Raw genomic sequence first — 21,429 nt, 5'->3', positions numbered from 1 at the left:
CCAGGCATGTCTCCTTATAGCGATACCTTAATTGGAAGCTTGTGAGGTACCTTCATCTGTATAAGAAATTAACCTCATTGAAGGATTTTAAATAGACAAAAGAGTGGACACCTGAAAGGAGGTCCTTTTGAAATCCTCAGCAGACATGGACTCTGAGAGAGTATTTGATAGTTCTTTGGCCAAATCTCTCTGCAGCCTAGTAAAATTCACCAGATATTTTAGCAACCTCAGAGCAAAAGTAGCTGAGATGAATACTCACTTTCCAAATCTATCAAGTACTCTAGACTCTCTGTTTGGAGGATGGACAGTAGAGCTTTACTCTGCTAGCTGTTTCTTAGTGGCTGTCGCCACCACCATCACATCAACCAAGACTACTTTTCTCCAGTGGGGTCTGCCTGAAGGTGGGAACTTGTCAGGGTGCTTGGGAATGGGCTCGACAGTATCCAGTTCCTTCCATGCCCGCGGGAAGCCAGGTCAGTGAGTTCATCTGCTGGGGGGGGGGGGTCACCCAAGAAGTAGATGGTCCAGCACCAAAAGCCTCCAAGAACACTGATTCTTCAAGAGAAGGGGTTTGGGCCAGCCAACCACCTGTCTGTTTAAGGATTTCTAGAATATCTCCAAAAGAGATGTCATCAGGTGGTGGGGATCCTTCTCCTTCATCAAAATCAGTGTCTTCCAAGAGAGACTCCATGGGGAAGTCTACGTGCCTCCTCTTACATGTTTTCTTCCAGGGGATCTCCTCCATGGGATGTTCTGGAGAGGTGTCAGAAGAGGGGGGAAGTCCCTCTAGTAGAACTGTCTAGAGACTAGTTGGACCTGGCTGTCCCTGTGGAGTAGGTCTGACCAACTCAGAGCTCAGAAACAATGAGGGAAAAGGGGTAGGATCTGAAACATGATAAGACAGTTCTCTGTGGACAGAAAAAGCCCCTTCTACCACCTTGAAAGCTGATGAACCAGGGGAAGCCTCAACCCTCCTCCTCAGAGCTGAGGGCTCAGATGAAGGGGGAGAATGTGTGTGTGTGTGTGTGTGTGTGTGTGTGTGTGTGTGTGTGTGTGTGTGTGTGTGTGTGTGTGTGTGTAGAACATGCTATAATGTAACTGAATGTTTAAATAAAATCAGTCTGTTACCTTTTATATTTCAAGCTCTGCTGGGTGATGTAGCGGTACACTCATTAGTCTTGCTACTTTATAATATCATCACTTGATTCCCGCTGGGGTACATTAGGGTACTAATGGAAAAGTTAAAGAAATAGAAACTAAGGTCATGGAGTACCTGCAAAGTGAAGGATTCAGTGTAGAAAATCTAACTCAGAAAGCACCACAGCAGGATAGAGCAACAGACATCCAAATTAAGGAGAAACAAGTGGAACTGGAAGCAACTGGGTCGCTTCCATATGAAGATATTTTGGAGCCTTCCACAGGAAATCAGTATGAATTTTCATTTCAAGCTGGACAGCAAGGGAAGGAACAGGAAACTGTGGCAACTCTGACTCAGTCAATTGTGGGGAGTGACAGGTCAGTGAGTTCCCCTATGACAGAGGAATTAATGACACAGGATGAAATTGAAGCGAATGTGCCACAGGAAGATGCTATAGAACTCTGTATAGAATGCCCACAAGAAATGGAGAACAAAGAATGTGCCCTCAGTTTAGAAGAAAATGAGCTAAAAAGAAGAGCTGCTTGATTTAATAGAGATAGCTAGACATATTAAGATCAATGAAATGCAGAAAGTCAATAAAACTCAAAAAGTCAGAAGTTTGATAAAACAAATGAACACAGTAATTAGGACTGTCCATGGAGATCCATGCCATGCAATATAACAGAAGTAAACAGGGTATATTACTGTGCAGCTAAGTTAATAACAGATAGAATTCTACCACAAGAACACAGGGTAGTAAGGGAAAGGAAGGGGAGAAATTGAATATCATGGAAGTACTGAATAGAGAAAACTATAAAGCAATTAGGGCAAGAAGTGTCACTGTTAGAAAACTATAGAAGAGGGAACAGATCAACAAAAATACTCATAAAGATAGATTGATAAAAGCAATGCACAGGATTATAACGGATCATGATCTGTCTTGCACTCTTGCAAATAATAAACTAAAACTCTCAGCACAGGCAGAAAAACTTAGAAGATGCACAGATAAATATAAAGGAAAAGTACTAAATAAGCAATTTATTGATGACCTCAAAAGGTTCTATAGAGAGTTGGGAAGCAAGGCAAAAGGAATTGAAAGACCACCCAAAAAAAGAAGAAATAGATACATTTTGGAGAAATGTCTATGAAGATCATGTGGAACATATCAAAGATGTAATATCCAGATAAATAGCTAGAAGAAGTAAAAGAAAGAATAGGAAGTTCATAGGTGCAGGATATGAAATGGGATGAGGTAATGACCAGAGAAACTGAGATAAAGTTTAAGAAAAACCTCCAATTAGAAAACCCCAGGCCCAGATGCAGTACCTAACTTATGGCGAAAAGTATTAACACCTTTGCATGAAGATTTAGCCATAAGTTAAGAACTATTTATATGTGCACTCCAAACAGACACCAGCCTGGTTAACAACAGGAAAAACAACGCTCCTACTTAGGAGTGAACCTGTCAGTTATAGTAAAAATTGTAGACCATTAACTTGCCTTCTGACGACATATAAAAATTGATGCCAAGAGAGTTTATAGTCATTTAAAAGAAAATTCAATCATGGCAATAGAACAAAAGGGTAATAAAAGAAAGTCATATGGAATAATGGATCATCTGTTGCTAAATAAAGTCATAATGAAGAACTGTAAAAAGGGGAAGAATCTAAATAAGACATGGATTGACTACTGAAAAAAAGCATTTGATATTTTCCCACATTCTTGGGTAAACGAATGAGTAAAAATGTATAAAATACACCCTACACTGATCAACTACATTACAGTGACCATGAAACAGTGGCAAATCACTTTGCAATTAAGCCATGATAAAGGACAAATTATTATTCCATGGATAAAAATTCAAAGTGGGGATATTCCAGGGTGACTCCCTGTCACCACTGCTGTTCTGTCTTGCCCTTAACCCTTTAAACTGTCAATTTAACAGATTAGGCCATGGCTATAATTTGGCTCCTAGAAAACAACAAAGTACAAAGACCTCACATCTTCTCTTTGTCAATTATTTAAAATTCTATAGCTCATCAGATGAGGAACTGAAAGCACAATTGTAAGTAGTTAAAACTTTTTCAGATGATACAAAAATGTAATTTGGTCTTGATAAATATGGAAAAGCAACCTTTAAAGCAGGAAAATTGCAGCACCAAGAAAACATCAGTTTGGGACAAGAATGTGATATAAAAGAAGCAAGAGGTAGTGCATAAATATTTGGAAATTGATGAAGGATCAACAGTAAAACATGAACAAATGTGAATAAAACTTAGTAAGGAATATTTTGGAAGACTTAAATTAATCCTGAAAACAGCATTGACATCTAGGAACAAAATTCAAGCTATAAACCAATTTGCTCTTCCTGTCCATTTACAGTTTTGGAGTGATTGACTGGCCCCAAAACGCGTTAGATAGCTTGACAGGAAAACAAGAAGGATGCTTTATGCTCACCAAATGATTTATAAAAATTAGTGCATAACAAGATTATATATTCTCTTTTCTGAAGGAGGTATGGGCCTCCTTGAAATTGATTACATGTATAGATCTGCAATCGTGGGACTGCACACATATCTGCTGACCTCACAAGACCCAAACGTAGTGAAAGTTTTGAAACATTAGGAGAATAAATATAAGATGACTTCCCTGCTTAGTCTAGCAGAAGCATATTGCGTCAAGCAGGAATGGAAATCAAACCAGACGTAGATAAAAATCAGCCAACTGAATGTGCCAAAAAAAACGAAAGAAAGAATATAGGGTGAAAGTTCAGATGAGAAGGCAAGAAATGTGGAAAATGCATAAATATAGTTGCAAGTATAGAAAACTTCTGGAAGAACCTCATGTTGATCAGGATTGAATGCAAGAATGGGTAAGGAGAGGTGAATTCAAACCAAAATATGAAAGGTTAATATTGGCGACCCAAGCCAGTGGGCTAAGTACACGTTGGTTTACAAAGTCCATTGAACATGTGGGGGAAACAGACAAATGTAGGTTTTGTAAAACGCAAATGGAAACAGTCGCACATCTTGTTGCTGGTTGTGACATACTAATGGCAGAAGGATTGCATACTGAAAGGCATAATAATGTGGCAAGGCTGTTGCACTGTTGATTGTGCAAACATTATGGTACTGAAGTGGCTGAAAAACACTAGAAACATGAGCCACAAAGCATCATAGAAAATAATGAAGTCTACATCACATCACTCATTACCAACAGTTCAAAAGATAGATCTGAAAAAAACAGATATAGTGGTCCACGAGAAGAAGACGAAAGTAGCATTGATCATTGAAATTGTTACACCCAGTGACTACAGTGTCTTGCATACAGAGAGACACAGTCATAAAATATCAAGATTTGCAGGCAGAAACGAGAGCAATGTGGAAGAAGGATACCCAGAGAGCTCCAGTAGTAGTAGGAGCAACACTTCTTATAAAAAAGAATCTACAATTGTATTTAGATATGTTACCAGTACATGTAACTCCATACAAATTGCAGAAGGAATCATTACTGGGCACATTGCAGGTACTGTGAAGAGCACTTTTGGCTGATATCAAAGACTGAAACAATACTAATTTCATGAAATTTAATTATACTTTGACTTAGGAATGGGGTCAATTCCCGTTATGGTATTAGAAACCCAAAAGATTTGGAGAAATGAAAAAAGGGTACTTTCTGTGTGGAGTTTACATGTCTTCCCTGTGACCATGGTGGTCTTCTCTGGTGCGTTCAGTTTCATTCTGTATTCCAAGCACATGCATATAGGTGAAATGGCAATGCTCAAATTACTATTAGGTGCGTGTGTGTGTGTGTGTGTGTGTGTGTGTGTGTGTGTGTGTGTGTGTGTGTGTGTGTGTGTGTGAGACTGAGTGTGTCTGTGCATGAGTATGCATATATGCATGTGAAGATCTCCTTCAGAAGCTCGAAGTTTCAAAACATCAAACTTCAAATGGCCCAGACCAGAAGATCGAAGTTTTGAAACTTTGAACGTTTTGAATGGAGATCACCGTGTAGTGTGGAATGGGATATTTACCTCTTTCCTCACCGTACTGTGATCTCACAGTTGGTATATTTATTTAGCAGGAGGTGTGGGATTTGCAAAAATATAAAACATTTTTTTTTTATTTTGTTTTTGAAGTTTCAAAACATCAATCTTCTGGTCTCGGCCATTTGAAATTTCTAGTTTTGAAACTTCAAGCTCCAGAAGTAGATCCATGTATAAATATCTGTTTGTATGTATGCTAATGCATGTGTGTGAATAGTTGTGCGTGCACCATACATGTGTGTGTGTAAGTGTGTATGCATGTGTACACCTGCATGCATGTGCATGCACATTTACATGCAAATGATTGTGGCTGTGTGTGTGTGTGTGTGTGTGTGTGTGTGTGTGTGTGTGTGTGTGTGTGTGTGTGTGTGTGTGTGTCTGAGTGTAGTAATGGAATGACATCCCTTACACAACTGCTTCCTGACTTACTCCTTTTTGTCATGATAGGCTCCGTCCCCCATGAATATTAAGTAAAGTGGGTATTAACATTTTTTTTAAACAAGAAATATGATTATTGAGTTATCACTTACGACACAGACAGTCATACATATCATACATTTATATAAATGAAAAAAACAACTGACGTATTTTCTGCTGTACACATTATACATTACATATGATCTACTATAAAGTCATTGTCATTCTTATATTCCATAGCTCATTCAACTCCTGCCTTCCCTTAAACCTCATTCCTCCTCCAAAACATTATTCTGCATGTATTGTTCCTACAATTCCCATTTTGTTTTCTAATTTGTTCCTACCCTTTTCTAAAGATCCCTCTCCAGTTCTTTTATCTCTGTTACCATATTCACTACTTCTAGTACTGTTGGTTTAGACTTTGATATCCACTTTCTAGTAATTTCTTTTTTTGGCAACCACCAGAATTAAACTTAACAAGGCCTTATTGTGTCTAGGCAATTCCAATTTGCACCACAGTTAAAAAATAGAAGTTATGTTCTTACCATAACGTTCCATGTTAGTTGTCTTCTTCTCGCCTTCTTTCTTGCTGGATGGGTTCGGAGCCGACCTCGGCTCCGACTCGGCCACTCTAAAAGCTCGAGAGTTGGTTCCACCGGCTCGAGGTTCCCCTTATATCCCACAGTGCTAGGCGGTATTACCTCAGATCTCGTTTGTAAGCTATGCCCAGCCAAAAATAACTCCAGAACCACTGGAAAAGGGAAAACCCACCTCTATAAAAGGAAGGGAAGAAGGTGACCTGAAAACCTGATGAAGGAATATATGCACAGTATAGCATATACCTATATACAATAGAGGTGGTAGAAAGAGAGGTCACAATCAAACTCCTCTAGGTCTGTCCAGGCTAGTGGGAAGGAGGGTGGGGTTAAGAAAGAAGGCGAGAAGAAGACAACTAACATGGAACGTTATGGTAAGAACATAACTTCTATATGTTAAGTTGTCCATCTCGCCTTCATTCTTGCTGGATGGGACCGCGTCCCTAGCACCTTGTCCCGCGTGGCCTATCGGAACAGACTCTTGAGAACAGTGGAACCAAAGTTAGCTCTATGTCTAGAAGCTAAATCCAACTTATAATGAGAAATGAAAGTGTGAGGAATAGCCCAAGTAGCCGCTGCACAAATGGTGTCAATAGGCAGCCTGTCTTGGAAGGCTATAGAAGTAGCCAAAGCTCTGGTGGAGTGGGCCTTAGGTTTGTTAGGCAGCTTTTGGTGTCTAATTTCATAAACAAAGGAAATCAGAGATGTTAGCCATCTGGAGAGTGATACCTTCGAAACTGAAATTCCCTTTCTGCCTTCTGCATAAGAGACAAACAACTGGTCAGTTTTCCTGATCTGTTTGGTTCTATCCAAATAATACTTTAACTGACGATGAACATCTAGCCAATGCAATTTTTGTTCAGACCTGTTAGAATAGTTAGGAAAAAACACAGGGAGGTCAATGCTTTGATTTAGGTTAGACGCAGAGGCTACTTTAGGTAAAAAGGATGGATTGGTTCGTAAGGACACCCTGTCTTTATGAAACAATAGATACGGTGGTCGACTGCTGAGTGCATGAAGTTCTGAGACCCTTCTAGCTGAAGTAATGGCTACCAGAAAGCGAGTCTTCCATGATAGCAATTTCAATGAACAGGAAGCTGCAGGTTCGAAAGGGGGAAGAATCAAAGATGTGAGAACTAAATTAAGGTCCCAAGAAGGAGGAGGATTTCTTATAGGAAGTCTGAGAAGAAAAACTCCCTTCAAAAAAGCTTTGCAAAGCTTGTGAGACATGATGGCAGAATCTGAAATGCCCACATGAAAGTTAGAAATAGCTGCCAATTGAACTTTAAGAGTAGAAGGAGATGAACCTGCATGGAAGAGTTCAGCTAGAAAATCAAGGACTATTTGGATGGAAGCAGTGAAAGGATCTTTGTCCCTTCCTTGAGCCCAAAAGGCGAAACGTTTCCACTTACTAAGATAAATCTTCCGAGTGGAAGATTTATGGGAAGCTATCAAAATATCTCGAACAGAGTGAGATATTTGAGGAAGCCTGGCTAAGGTTGGAATTGGAGGAACCAAGCAGTGAGGTTCAGAGAGGGGAGGGAGCGATGTAACTGACCCGATTGATGGATCAAAAGATCTGGAACTAGGTCCAGATGCCAAGGTTGCTCCAACAGAAATTGATGTAGAAAGGGGAACCAAACCTGTCGAGGCCAGTAAGGAGCAATGAGGATCAATGAGGCCTTCTGAGCGATAGCTTTCTGTATCACTTGAGAGATTAGTGGGAAGGGAGGAAATGCATACAGAAGTCCCCGGGGCCAAACTTGGACTAGAGCGTCTCTGCTGGGCTGGCCTGGTAATGGGAATAGGGTGAAATAATCTCTGCACTTGCTGTTTTGGGGAGTAGCAAAAAGGTCGCAGCAAGGCTGACCCCACTTGAGAAAAATTTTCTCCAAAATAGAATCTTTCAGAGACCACTCGTGAGGCATGAGGATAGCTCTGCTCAACTTGTCCGCGATTAGATTGGACTTCCCGGGGATGTGCGTTGCTATCAGAAACCGCTGAGAAGAAATCGCCCATTGCCACAGTCTGAGTGCTTCTCAACATAGGGGATAGGACCTGGTTCCGCCTTGTTTGTTGATATACCACACTACAGACATATTGTCCGTCTGGATTGCTATCGTTCCCAAGGGAAGAGAGTCTTGAAGGGCTTGCAACGCTAAAATCACTGCTCTCATCTCTAGAACATTTATATGCAAGTGGCATTCGTCTGGTTGCCATATGCCCTGGACTGTTCTGCCCTGATAATGCCCCCCCACCCGATCAGGGAGGCGTCCGTTGTCAGAGTAGCAACCGGAGGGGAGGGAACAAAGGGTCTTCCCAGAAAGAGCTGAGGGGAAGAAATCCACCAAAGAAGATGATTCTTGCATGCTTGCGTAATCATAATGGTGTGGGACATCGGAAGTTGCTGGTACGACCATTGTGTGAAGAGCATCCATTGAAGGATTCTCATGTGGAATCTGGCTAATAGAAGTAGAGGGATAGCAGCCGCCATAATCCCCAGTACTTTCAGAACTAATCTGGCTTTGACTCTGTTGCTGTGGAAGAGAAGGGAGACCAGTTTGCGTATGTCTGCTATTCTTTGGTCTGTTAGTCTCGCAGACATGTTGACTGTGTCTAGATTTGCGCCTATGAAGGTAATAGCATGACAAGGTGACAAAACAGACTTTTCGCAATTTATTGAGATGCCTAACTTTTGACAAATGCGAAAGGTGTAGTCTCTGGCCATTAGAAGAAGATGCTTGGTAGGAGCTGTGAGGAGCCAGTCGTCCAAATATGGAAACACCTGGAATCCTTGACGTCTCAGGTGAGAAGCTACCACTGCCATGCATTTGGTAAACACCCGGGGGGCAGTGGTGAGACCAAAGGGCAGGGCTCTGAATTGAAAGTGACTGGTTCCCAGCCGGAAGCGGAGGAATCTCCTGGAGCGTCTGTTCATTTTTATATGATAGTACGCATCCTGGAGGTCTATAGAGCACATCCAGTTTTCCTTTCCCAATAGGGGTAGGATGGATTGTAGCGTGACCATCTGAAATCTTGTTTTCTTGACCGACTTGTTCAAGATACTGAGATCCAAAATGGGTCTCCAGTCCCCTGTTTTCTTTGGAACCAAAAAGAATTTGGAGTAGATTCCGGATCCTTGCTGGTCTGCTGGCACTGGCTGAATGGCTCTTTTTGCAAGCAACTTTGATATTTCCAACGCTGCTTGATCCCTTTGAGCGGGTGGAACATCTGGAAGGGATTTTTTTGATTGATTTGGAATACAAAAGAACGGAATGGAATAGCCTTCTGAAATGATGGACTGTAACCACTTGTCTTGAGTTAGGGATCGCCAGGCTTCTGGGTACAGTGACAATCTTCCCCCGACTGCCTCCGAAGGTGGACAGTCGGGCAACACCTCAGGGATGCTGGAAGGGCTTATCGGGAAAAAGTTTCTCGATTGCCCTGGTTCTGCGGACCCCCCCCTGCCTCTACGGCGATGTCTACCATTATTGTTCCCGCCTCTGCCTCTGGAGGGGAACCGACTCTGTGCGTCAGGCAAAGTCCCTTGAGATTGTTTGCGGAACCACATTTTCCCACTTTTCTGGCCTTTGGGGTAAGGCCTAGAAGGAGTAGAAAAACGGACTCCGATGGCAGAAAGAGTTTTGCCATCCGTCTCGCACCTCATCAAGGTTTCTTTCACTTGAGGACCAAAGAGAGATGATCCATCAAACGGGGAATTAGTGAAAGACGTTTTAAAGGGGTCCGCAAAATTGCATAGCCGCATCCAGGCATGCTGGCGTAAGGCAACACCTGTCCTTGCGGCTCTGCTCGCTCCATCAGCCACATATGAAAGGAGGCACATGGAGGAGTTAGCTATATAGTTTAGGATAGCCAGCTGAGCGTTCATCTTGTCCTGAAAACTCGCAGCTGTAGGATCCTTCAACATCTCACTCGCTTCCTTGATCAAATCTCTCTGAAGACGAGTGAAATGGCATAGGTAGTTCAGCGAACGTATAGCAAGGGTCGCTGATGAAAACATCCGCTTCCCGTACCTGTCCATAGACCTAGATTCCTTGTTAGGAGGATGGACAGGCACCGAAGGATCAGCTAGTTCCTTCTTAGTGGCAGCAGCTACCACCATAGCATCCACAGAAACTCCCTTGGTCAGAAATTGCTTATCTGCTGGTGCTGTGATAAACTTTGAAGGTCTCCTGGGGGTGGGGTCCACTGAGTCAGGAGCCGTCCAAGCCTTTTGCTACCACCTGCATGAGGGGTCAAAGGGGGACACCCAGGAGGTGGAAGGGCGAGAGCCAACGCCTCAAGATACACAGATTCATCCTCCGAAGGGTTAAGGGCTGGCCAATTTCCCTCTGTTTCAGGATCTCTAGAATGTCTGCAAAGGAGACATCTTCAGAAGGGGAATGGGGGGAACCCTCGGAATCCTCTAAATCTGTGTTAGAGGTGACAGACTCAGGTGAGTCTATGTGCTTCCTCTTACACTTTCTCTTCCTAGGGGGCTCCCCTGCCAGTTCAGGAGAGGCCTCGGAAGAGGATGAGATCCCCACAGGGGATTCTTGAGGAGCTGGCTCTCTGCGGTCTGGGATGAGGGAGTGAGTAGACATAACCTGAGGCACCGAAGAGGGAGGGGCGGACGGAGCCGACTGTGGAGTCGAACCAGGTTCCAACACACTCCACATGACCTCGAACACACCCCTGTCAGGCAGAGCCAGAGGTCCGCGCTCCGAAAAGCTGAGAACCCCCCTCGGCACCGACAGTGATGGCTCCGAGGCTGATGTCGGAGCCGAACTCACCAGTGCCGAAGCACCGAGAGGGAGAGCGGGGTCGGACAAGGGTCCGATGCCACTCACCCCCTTGGAGCCGATGAGGGAAGTCCGGCGCCGAGATTCTTCAAAGGAAGAAATCGGAGCTGATGACGGAACCGAAGACAATTGTATCGGTTCCGACGCTACCACAGTCTCGGTTCCGAAACGCCCCGGCTCCGAGCTCAAAGGAGTCAGAGGAGGAACATTTTGAGGGATAGGGTCAAGCATCGACTGATGAGTCGGGCTCTGAAGCATTTGGGCCAGTGCTTCGGACTTAAGAAGTCGACTCACTACCCTCTGAAGGTCATGATCTGAAAGCCTCGATGATCTAGAGGAGTGAGATCTATGGCTCCGTTCAGACAGCAAGGGAGACGCTGGAGCCGAATGAACGGAGCCAAGGGACGGAGACCTAGACCTCTTTCTAGATGTCGGTTCCGATGGTCTGATCGGAGCCGACCCAGGAATTTCCAATGCCTCGGCTCCAGCCGGAGCCGAGGGAACCACAGAAGCTGCAGTCCGAGACTCATCGGCTCCAGCCAGAGCCGATGTAGCAGTAGGTTTCGAAGCCTTAGGCCTCGACTCAGAAGCTGGAGTCGAGGACCTAGAAGCCTTAGAGGGTTTGCCCGAAGTAGCAGTAGGGGAACCCTCAGGCTTAAGCAAACCTCTTAAAATAAGTTTGTTTTCTTTCCTGCAGGACTCTAGGGCTGAAGCCATGGCATACAGCACAAGAGTCCTGCAGGTGTAAAGGTCCCAGGCAGTATACACAAGAAGTGTGACCGTCTGTCAGAGACATTTTCTGACAGCACGAGTCACACTTCTTGAAGCCTGAGACCTTTGACTCCTTAGACATTTTCAAGGAAAGTGTAACCACACACACACACAAACACACCGATTACACTTTTCACAAGGTTAACTAAAAAAAAGGAGATTAGTTCTTTTTTAGATCCCTAAAAAAAAACACATACACTCCACTAAGGGGATGGAAGGGCCCGAAGGCCTGAGGGAAGAACTAATAAGTTCTTGTGGAAAAAGGGTGGATAAACAGGGAGGAAAGGGTCAAAATCCACTAAGTTAAGGGAAATAACTATAAAAGACTAAATTAAGGGGGTTTAAATTCACTATAGATTAATCTATAATAACTGACCTGAAGCCGGTAGAAACCATACACCTCGATCGCTGTAGCGGCAAACGAGATCTGAGGTAATACTGCCTAGCATTGCGGGATATAAGGGGAGCCTCGAGCCGGTGGAACCAACTCTCGAGCTTTTAGAGTGGCCGAGTCGGAGCCGAGGTCGGCTCCGAACCCATCCAGCAAGAATGAAGGCGAGATGGACAACTTAACATATAATAATTTCCTCAGTTATAAATATTTGCTCACAGAGTAGTCTGCAGGGAACTTTTAAAGTCTACCTACAAATTACACTCCCAAAAAATATATTCCCAGTTACATCTTTCTTCCCATCAAACCTGTGCAAACACTTCCAAACAAAAATCCTAAATCTTCTAACTTTGTTGCATATTTGGGAGCCATGCATATACCCTCCCACTGTTGCTTTGTGAATCGTTTATCTGTTCTGTCTTCCCAATCCTTTCTAACCTCCTCTGATTGATTCCTGTAGTTATAATGCAATATTTTATATGCCCTAGTAATTATCCCTTTTTAACAGCAGCTTCTGTTCTAGAGTCTACTAAAAACTCTACCAGTCCTGGTCTTTCACTTAGGATCCTCCCATTCCTTTCTCATTGCCAATATTCCGATATCAAGTTTTGATAATGAAGGCAATCTGTAGCCTGCAGTCCAAATGTATTTATGGTCTCTTCCCATTCTTTTACCTTTCCCTCTCTATTTGCTCCCAATACATTGATTCCTTTGCAAGTGTTCTCCAGTAAACTGCAGCCCTCTATTGCTTGTTCTGTGTACTCTACATTTAGTCATCCCTATCAGCAGAATCTCTTTTCTCCATCCCTGTGTTGGCTTAGTTCTTAGAATACTTTCTGCTACTTTACAAGTATAATATTATGTATGGTTACTGTTATTCTCCCTAAGTATCTGCATCCAAAATCCCAGTCTCTGCTTATTTCTTGAGCATACCCCCGTTTCATCATCATCATCATCCATTTCCACTTTGAATTGCAGCTATGTACTGTGTAGCTCTGAAATGCCCATTCAAATCAGGTAACCCCTAACCACCTTGTTATATTGGAAGAATCAACTTATCCTACTTGACTCTTGCCACTTCCCCTCACAGATAAAATCCCTCAACTCTTTATTAATTGCTGTCCATAACTTCTCCTGTGGTTGATAGAAAATGTGCCTATCCTGCGTATAAAACTAAATGGACTAAAACATTTTCACTGCTTCTGTCTTGCTGTCCATATTTATAAATCAGAGCATCCACTTCCTCAGTTTTTGTATTATCTTTGTTTAGCCCATTCCCACATATCCTTAGCTGCCATAGCAGAATCTTTTTAACCCATGCTCCTAAGCACTTTATTTTATCATGTCCCCATAAATATGGGTGTTGCTGAACCAATGTTTGTGTGGCTACATAGTTTACTTCTATTGCCTTTGTTTTATCTTCATTAATTTTGTATTCCAAAAAGATATTAAACTGTCTCAGTATGTCCCACAACACTGAGATGTTCTTTTCTAGTTTTATCAGTTTTTCTTGATTACCATACCAATTATACCCTTGAATTTCTGAGTCCCTTATTTTTTTTTGCCAATGGTTCTAAGTATAATGCAAATAATGAAGAGGAAAGAGGACACCCCTGTGTTCTTGCTCTATTTAAACAAAACCTATTAGAGAGGTTCCTCTCCCAACTTTAATTTTCACCTCTGATCCCTCAAATATCCTCCTAATTAATCGTATTATTGTATCAGGGAATGCACAGGATTCCATTGTCCTAATTATAAAATTCATGCTTGCTCTGTTGAATGGTTTCTCTGCATCAAGACCTACCAACAGAGGTATTTTCCTTACATTCTGCTTCCCTCTAGATCATGTGAACATTTATTTGCTAAAGGAAAACTTTTCATTACATTCAATGTTCTTTTATTTACTTGCTTTCATTTAAAAACTGCTGTTAGATTAAGCTAAGGGCCATAATCCAGTCATTTCCCCTCTGCAAACGTAAGAAAAAGCATTATCAGTTTTTACTTACATTATGTTCTGTATACTTTTAGAACCTGTCTCTCACCTCAATGACCTTTGATAAAAGCCTGTTGTCTTAAACATGCTTTTGTCCAGGCTTTCTTTTCTTTTTACATTCGCATTGCCTACATTTCTTAAAACTAAACATGAAGAAGGAAAGAAGAATGAAAAAAGGGAACTTGTTTATTTTAGTTTCCTATAATGCACAAAATAACTGAAAATGTTTTTTTTTATTTCAACATGCATTGTATGTCATGCTTTATAAAAATACTATTAAGAACCCCTTTCCATCCTCTTCCTCTCTGCTTAATGTTCTTCCCAAAATTAATGACATGAAGTAGGGCCTTTACTTTGGAGCCCCTACAAGTTTAACAAAGTCAAAAAAGTCCAATATTTCCAGGTTTTCTTGTTCCGTCCTATTTTATAAATGTGGTTGATGCTTTGTAATCCCATATTTATTCACTAATTTCCTAGTTGCTGGTTTTCTTCCTGGTGATCTCCGTCTCCCAGTTCCAGACTCAGGTTAATTTCCGATGTAGTCTGGTTCTTCTAGTCAACTCCTGTGCTTTTCTCTGTCTCCCAAGCATTTTCCTTTGGAACATTAGAAAAGGTTTCACTGACATTGTCTCGCTATGAGCTTTATTATTAGAAGAATAAGAAGCACAGTCCCCTTCTGTTGGATAGATCACTTTTTCCTGTCCAAACCTTTGTATTTCCTCCTTAGTATTTTCTGCATAAAAAATTACTTTGACCCTCCAGGGAAAAATATTCTTAAGAAAGCTGGATACAGCAGCTTGAATCACAAAATGAACTCATCTGCCTAGCAAAGGAAAGCACAAGCTGACCGTTGATCCTCGAAAGCCTTAGAAGAGTGCACTCTTTGACATTAGTAAAGCTCTGAAGGGCTTCTCACCCAAACTTATTTCTTCTTCAGCTCAGCTTGAGCTGCTTGACAGTTTGGGTGCATGGAAGGTGCCCTGAAGCTTTGGGAGCTAGACAGCAGTGCTTAATATGACGAACATTCATAATAAGTCATGGCCTTCCAGAATCTACCTCGTGAGTAATATCTCATCATCACGAACATGGGAGCACAATGTTCAACACCGGAAGTATACCCCTCACTGGTGAGATCAGATCACAAACTAATCTCGCTGGAGGTCCTCATCCCACCCCCACCTGAAATAAAAAAGACCACAGTAAAGAACTTCTCGAAAGCCGACTTCACACTTCTAAAGACTAGTGTGGTTTCCTTTAAGGCCCCCGAGCTGACGGAAAACACTACTCAAGCCGCTGAATCACTTACAAATGCCTTCTACCAGCACCTGCAGGACTGTATGGATAAGGCAATCCCAAGCAAAACAAAGACTCTTTGTACCAAAGGCAAGCGTCCACTCTGGTGGACCCCAGCCATAAACAAACTCTACAACAAAAGGAGGAAGCTACTACAAGATAGAGCAAAATCCTTAAAAGGTAAGACACCCTTGATCACTATAAGTAAAAAACTAAGAGCTCTCATAAAATCATCCAAAGCAAATTTTGAGAGAAAAATAGCTAAAGACTCAAAAGACAATCATAAGGCCTTCTTTAGCTATGTTAGAAACCTGGGAGGAAACTCCCAGATATGCTCAGAACTAGTTCAAAATGATGTGAAGATTACTGATCCTACAGACATTGCCAACATACTGGCTGACAGGTTCAGTGCAAACTTCTCCCTCCCCCAAAAGGAGAGATATCTATACCAGCGATTGCAGCCCCCAAACATCTCCAACGCCCAAGTGAGAACTGCTCTCCAAAGCAAAAACACAGCATCCATGGGACCTGATGGTGTCCCCGGCTGTGTGCTCCACGAACTCAACGAGGAATTAAACCCACAGCTAGGACAGCTGTTTAATCATAGTCTTACCTCTGGATACGCACCCAGGAGTGGCGCACTGCAACTGTGGTCCCACTTCACAAAGGCAGTGCCTCCACCGACCCTGGAAATTACCGGCCCATTAGCTTGACAAGCCTTATCTGCAAAGCCATGGAGAGGATCATAATGGACCTCATAAATAAAGACATAGGGAATTTGCAGACTTTGGATCCATCCCAGTTTGGCTTTGTCAAAGGCAGATCATGCCTTCTAAACTTGGTTGACTTTTTCGAAACAGTCACCAAAGCCATTGATGAGGGAAAGGCAGTCCATACAGCCTACCTTGATCTGGCGAAGGCCTTTGATACAATACCCCACTCAGGTATCATTGAAAAACTCATCAGCTTAAATGTTAATCCATACATCACAAGATGGGTTGCAAACTGGCTGAGTGACAGAACCCACAGGGTCAGAGTTGCTGGCGCCATGTCAGACTCAAAGCCTGTCACAAGTGGTGTACCACAGGGCTCAGTCCTGGGCCCACTCTTGTTTGGCATCTACTTTTCCAAAGTACAAGCAAACACAGGAGGGTTATGGCTGACAAAGTTTGCAGATGACTGCAAACTGGGCCATAGTAGAAAACACATCTGACACAGATATCCTTCAGAAGGGTCTCACAGAAGCGGATAACTGGTGCCAGAGCCATGGCCTAAAGTTAAATGCCAAAAATGCATAGTCATACCCTTCGGGAAAAACAAGGTTACCCCTAGCTACCAAATAGGTGGCAATCCACTGAGTACAGAAGAAGTTATCAGGGACCTGGGGACCCAGGTTGATAGTAGTCTGTCATTCGACACCCATGTAGCTAAAGTAGTTAGGAAGACCTTCTACATTGCCCACCTTATCATGAAGGGATTCTCATCTAGATCAAGGGAGGTCATAGTCTCCCTATACTCATCACTCATCAGACCAATGATTGAGTACAATGCCCCATTCGAATGTATCTGACCCGACACTTGCAGCAGCTGGAGAGGCCACAAAGTTCCTCACCAAAAGGATAAAGGGTCTCAAACATCTGTCCTATGCTGCCCGACTGAAAGAACTCCAGCTCTATTCAGTCGCTTACCGCTTGCTCAGAGGTGACCTTTGCCTAACATACAAGGCCATGTCAAACCCAGATTTGATGAATATGCTTCACCTCAAAAATCTAGATCCGTCAGAGCCACAAGGGCGGAGACTTAAACCTCGACACGGCTATTAATAGGACGTGCTGGAGGGATAGATTCATCACCCAAAGACTCCTATGCTGTGGAATAAAATCCCGGTATATGTGAGGCAGAGCACCTCGCTGGCCTTGTTCAAGAGAAATCTTGACCAATGGATGGGAGATCGCAGATATACCCCAGGGATTACCTCAGTGTCACTGCTCAACAGAGGCACAGCAAAATAATGGGTATAGTTCCCCATACTAAAGGGGTGGCGTAAGCCACAAAACTATGGGCTAGGCTTGTAAATGCCCTCGGGCAGATAGCCTAGTATGAACCTATGAACCTATGAACCTATATAACCAGAGTACCTCCCAACTTATAACAAAAATACAGTGATCTTTTCAACTGTTACATATTGTCATTTATTTATTTGCTGGTGACAGCAAAGAGCTTTCACGAACTCTGTAATTACTAGAGTGACTACTACTTACTTGTCATGGAATGTGATGACACTGTATTCCTTCAATGCAGATCAGAATTTTATAGCTTAAGATAATAATTTCCTTTGAAAGGAAGATGGTATTTATTCAGCACATGTATGGCTATATTCCAAGTCAGAAGGTACTTAATTTGCTTTTTTTCCCCCTGCTTCATTTGTGAAGTCTTATAGTCATATGAGAACCTGTCCATAGACAATTTTCCTGTGCCATGAAGCTTCAGCTGATACTAGCATAATTAAAGGTAGGAATCTAAATAATGTGCATTAAAGAAAAATATAAGTGGCCAGAGCACTGTAACCTTTTCGTCATTTTTGGCTTTCCTTCTTAAGTGCCTCTGTTTATTTCACCAGGCCCTGAACTGGAATTTTCACTCTGCACAAACACTTAGTCAATCTGTAAGAAACTTGCATACCATCCTAAACAATAACTCCATTTTCATCTGTATGCTAACAGCTATTTCTGTAGTGCATATATGAGTCATTCAAGGAAGAATGCACCAAAACACAGTGCCTAAATAGTCATCTTTTATTCTGTATGGGTTATCGTGAGTCAGTACCATATAAGCATTAAGTGAAGGGATTCACCATCCATTCTGGTTGTGCTGTCTCTAACATTCCATTTGAGAAGATGCTTGAGTTTTGAATTGTTTGGAAACATTAACAGTACAGAAACACAACTGAGAACTGCTGTTTAATTTCAAGATTATTAAACTTTAGCTGTTAGCCTCTGATGTGTTTGAGGTGTACAGTGAAATAATGATACATATTTGTCAAGTTTTCGGTAAAAATAAATCTTCTGTGATCCACAGGTGGAGGAAATATAAAGATTGAAAGTGTGAAACTGGATTTCAAGGACAAAGCCCAAGCTAAGGTTGGCTCATTGGAAAATACCCATCATACGCCAGGAGGCGGAAATGTTCGGGTGAGAGATAACCAATAACATCTTGTCTGAGTGTAATTTATATGTAATTCATAACTTTTCTTACAGGAAGTGGTAGTCATGTAGCTCACAAGTCATATACCCTAGATGTCAGAATATTAATAAAATACACTGAATATAACTAGAAATGTCCTAATTGATGCACATTTGTGGGACTCATGATACTTGTCTTTTTCTGAAATGAGCCATTGCATAACATTTAATAAACACTGTAGCATGCTTTAAGTGCATAGTCAATTCCCAAGGCCAAGTCTGAGATGGAACTGAAAGTACATTTGAGTAAGTACACTTACCATACTAAGTGTAGTTGTGTAAATAAGTTTACCATAAAAGTAGATGTCTGAATGATCACTAGTGAAGTAGCCTTAGGTATATGGGCAATACCCTGCCAAGCATATAACAGCCAGACAGGTTCCAAATCTTAAGAGCACCTTCCATGTACCAAAACCATTACCAGTTCGTGCAGAACTTAAGAAACCCAGTTAGTTGAGTGCCAAGCCTTCGGAGTTTTCATGTCAACTGAGACAGGGAGGCTACAGTTGTGAAAGCAGTCAGTGCTAGGAACATAAAATTTAAAGTCCTCACCCTGACAACAAAAACATACAAAAATAAGGGAATGGAGGGAGGGAGTGACTACTGCAGAAGCAATCTTTTTGAATATCTACTGTTATGGTAAGTTCACTTACAAAACTGTACTATGTTCATAATTTGATCACTGCTGCAGTATCCTTAGCCATATGAAGTGTCTGAAGAATAGTCCTAGCAAAACCTGCTTTAGACCTGGAAAATGAATCTATTCTTTAGTGATATATAAGGACATGTATAGAGGACCAAGTTACTGATAAGACAATACTTCTAGAATGCACCCCTTTCCAAAAAGCTACAGATGAAGACAAGGTCCTGGTCAAGTGAACCTTGACCCTGCCTGGAATTGTCTTATTGTGGCAGGTGTAAAAAAAAAGAAAGCAATAGTATGAGGCAACCAGTTAAAGACAGTTTGCCAAGACATGTTATGTTAAAGGTTAGAATATTCCAACATAATTATGCCATTGAGAGGAAAGATGGTAATTATGTATTACATAAATATTCATTCATTTGTGTACATTTTAAGAAATTTTTGTTTTTTGTACTGAAAAAAGTGCATTTTATAAAGGGGTAACTGGAAAACACATGTCGAGAAGCATGAATTATAATGGCAGGTTTTGCTGATGCCACCAGTCCCCTGGGTATCAATGACAGAATATCTGTCAGTAGTTTATTATTCATTAAAAGGGCACAAATCTAATTATAACTGTATAAATTTAATGGTGGTTCCGCAGTTAACATGGTGGTTAGTTTATATTATGTTAATAGTGAGTGGATAATGTTCATGATTGTGTTTAATGTATTTTTCAGAGTGAAGTACGATTGGTTGTTTCCTGAATAAGATCTTAACAGTTTCAAAGTAGTTTATTTTTAAGCAGTACAGCATAATAACCACTAGGTGGCAGCGAAAGATTTTTCTGTTTAAGCAGTAGAGATCAGGGAGCCTTTTAATCTGATGAAGATCATGTTTGGAATGAAGGGAATGAAAGAGCTAATTAAAACAATATTGGGTTTTACTTCTGTCTACTGTAAGTGTATTTTTTATTTGTATTTCAATCTTAGGGATGGATTTTCTTGGTTATTTTAAAAGAGAACTAAAAAAGACCAGCAGATATCATTCATAGGGGTTTTCAGTTTCTGTCAGCCTGGGATGAGATGGCGACAAACATCTGTCTCCACTTTGCCAGAGACAGTTTGCACCTGGCACCACTAGGCTTTCAGCTGCTGGCAAAGGATCTTGCCTCCCCCACAGTGCCTTTTTAGGCATGATCTTAAAAACAAAATTGCCAAATTAAAAATTGCCAGTCATAACAAAATAATGGTTATGCTGCTAAACGTTAGGAGCTTAAACCAAAAACTGCTCACCCTGGAAGCACTTCTGTCACTAGAAGATGTAGACATCTGTGCAGTCACAGAAACCTGGTTCAAGGCTTCAGAGAGTATCTTGGCCTTGCAAGGCTACAATGCCTTCCATACCACAAGACGAACATGTGAGAACCAAAGGAGGCGGTGTTTCTATCTATATTATAGATAAATTCACCTCCCATCTACTTAGACTGGACAACTCCATGGAATTACTCCAAGTACAGATTACTGTGGGTAAGATCCTCATTCAAGTCATAGCTAGTTATAGATCCCCCTCCATGAATCACGATGCGCAAGAGCCTACTTGACCAAACTAGAGTCAGTCATTCTGGTCATGGGTGATTTCAATTACTCCACCATCAATTGGGAAACCTACTCTAGTCCTAACTCACATGGGCAAAACTTTCTTGACTTTGTTAACTCAGATGCCCTGGAACATCTAAAACTGGTCTCCATAAAGCTTCTTTTTTGTTACCAGAAACATTTTTGACTAAAAACCTTTCCCTTTCTAAGAAGAAGAGACAACTATCATCCCCTGAGTTAGCAGATGCTGAATAACAAGAAGGGAAAAAAGAAGTTTGATCTGGTGGATGAGGAGGAATTCCCTGTTTGGTATGTACTTCTCAGAAGCTCAGGCCAAAACTAAGGGGGCTGTGGCTGACCAAGTTTGCAGACAATTGCAAACTGGGTGCAGTTATTGAGTCCCCAAATGATGTCAGCATACTACAGGAGGGTCTTACGCAGACCAGAAACTGGTGTCTTAGTCATGGTTTCAAACAGAGTGCAAATAAATGCACTATCATTCCCTAACAATGTCCCTTCAC

At 41.9% G+C, this 21,429-nt stretch overlaps 1 protein-coding gene across 8 annotated transcripts in view; it reads left to right on the top strand.

Annotated features, from left to right (window-relative positions):
* Positions 1 to 21,429, top strand: part of MAP2 (microtubule associated protein 2) — a 1,383,589-nt gene that overhangs the window by 1,302,397 nt on the left and 59,763 nt on the right. For all 8 annotated transcript variants that reach the window (XM_044060515.1, XM_044060520.1, XM_044060517.1 and 5 more), the window contains one exon: positions 18,525 to 18,637. In XM_044060515.1, coding sequence (XP_043916450.1) covers positions 18,525 to 18,637 — 113 coding nt within the window. The remainder of the gene's footprint in view (positions 1 to 18,524; positions 18,638 to 21,429) is intronic.

This window comes from Protopterus annectens, chromosome 2.part0, assembly GCF_019279795.1.
Source record: "Protopterus annectens isolate FY-2018-M chromosome 2.part0, PAN1.0, whole genome shotgun sequence".
Taxonomy (NCBI): domain Eukaryota; kingdom Metazoa; phylum Chordata; order Ceratodontiformes; family Protopteridae; genus Protopterus; species Protopterus annectens.
Note: the sequence above shows the minus strand (reverse complement) of the source record. Positions and strands in the feature narration are given on the sequence as shown.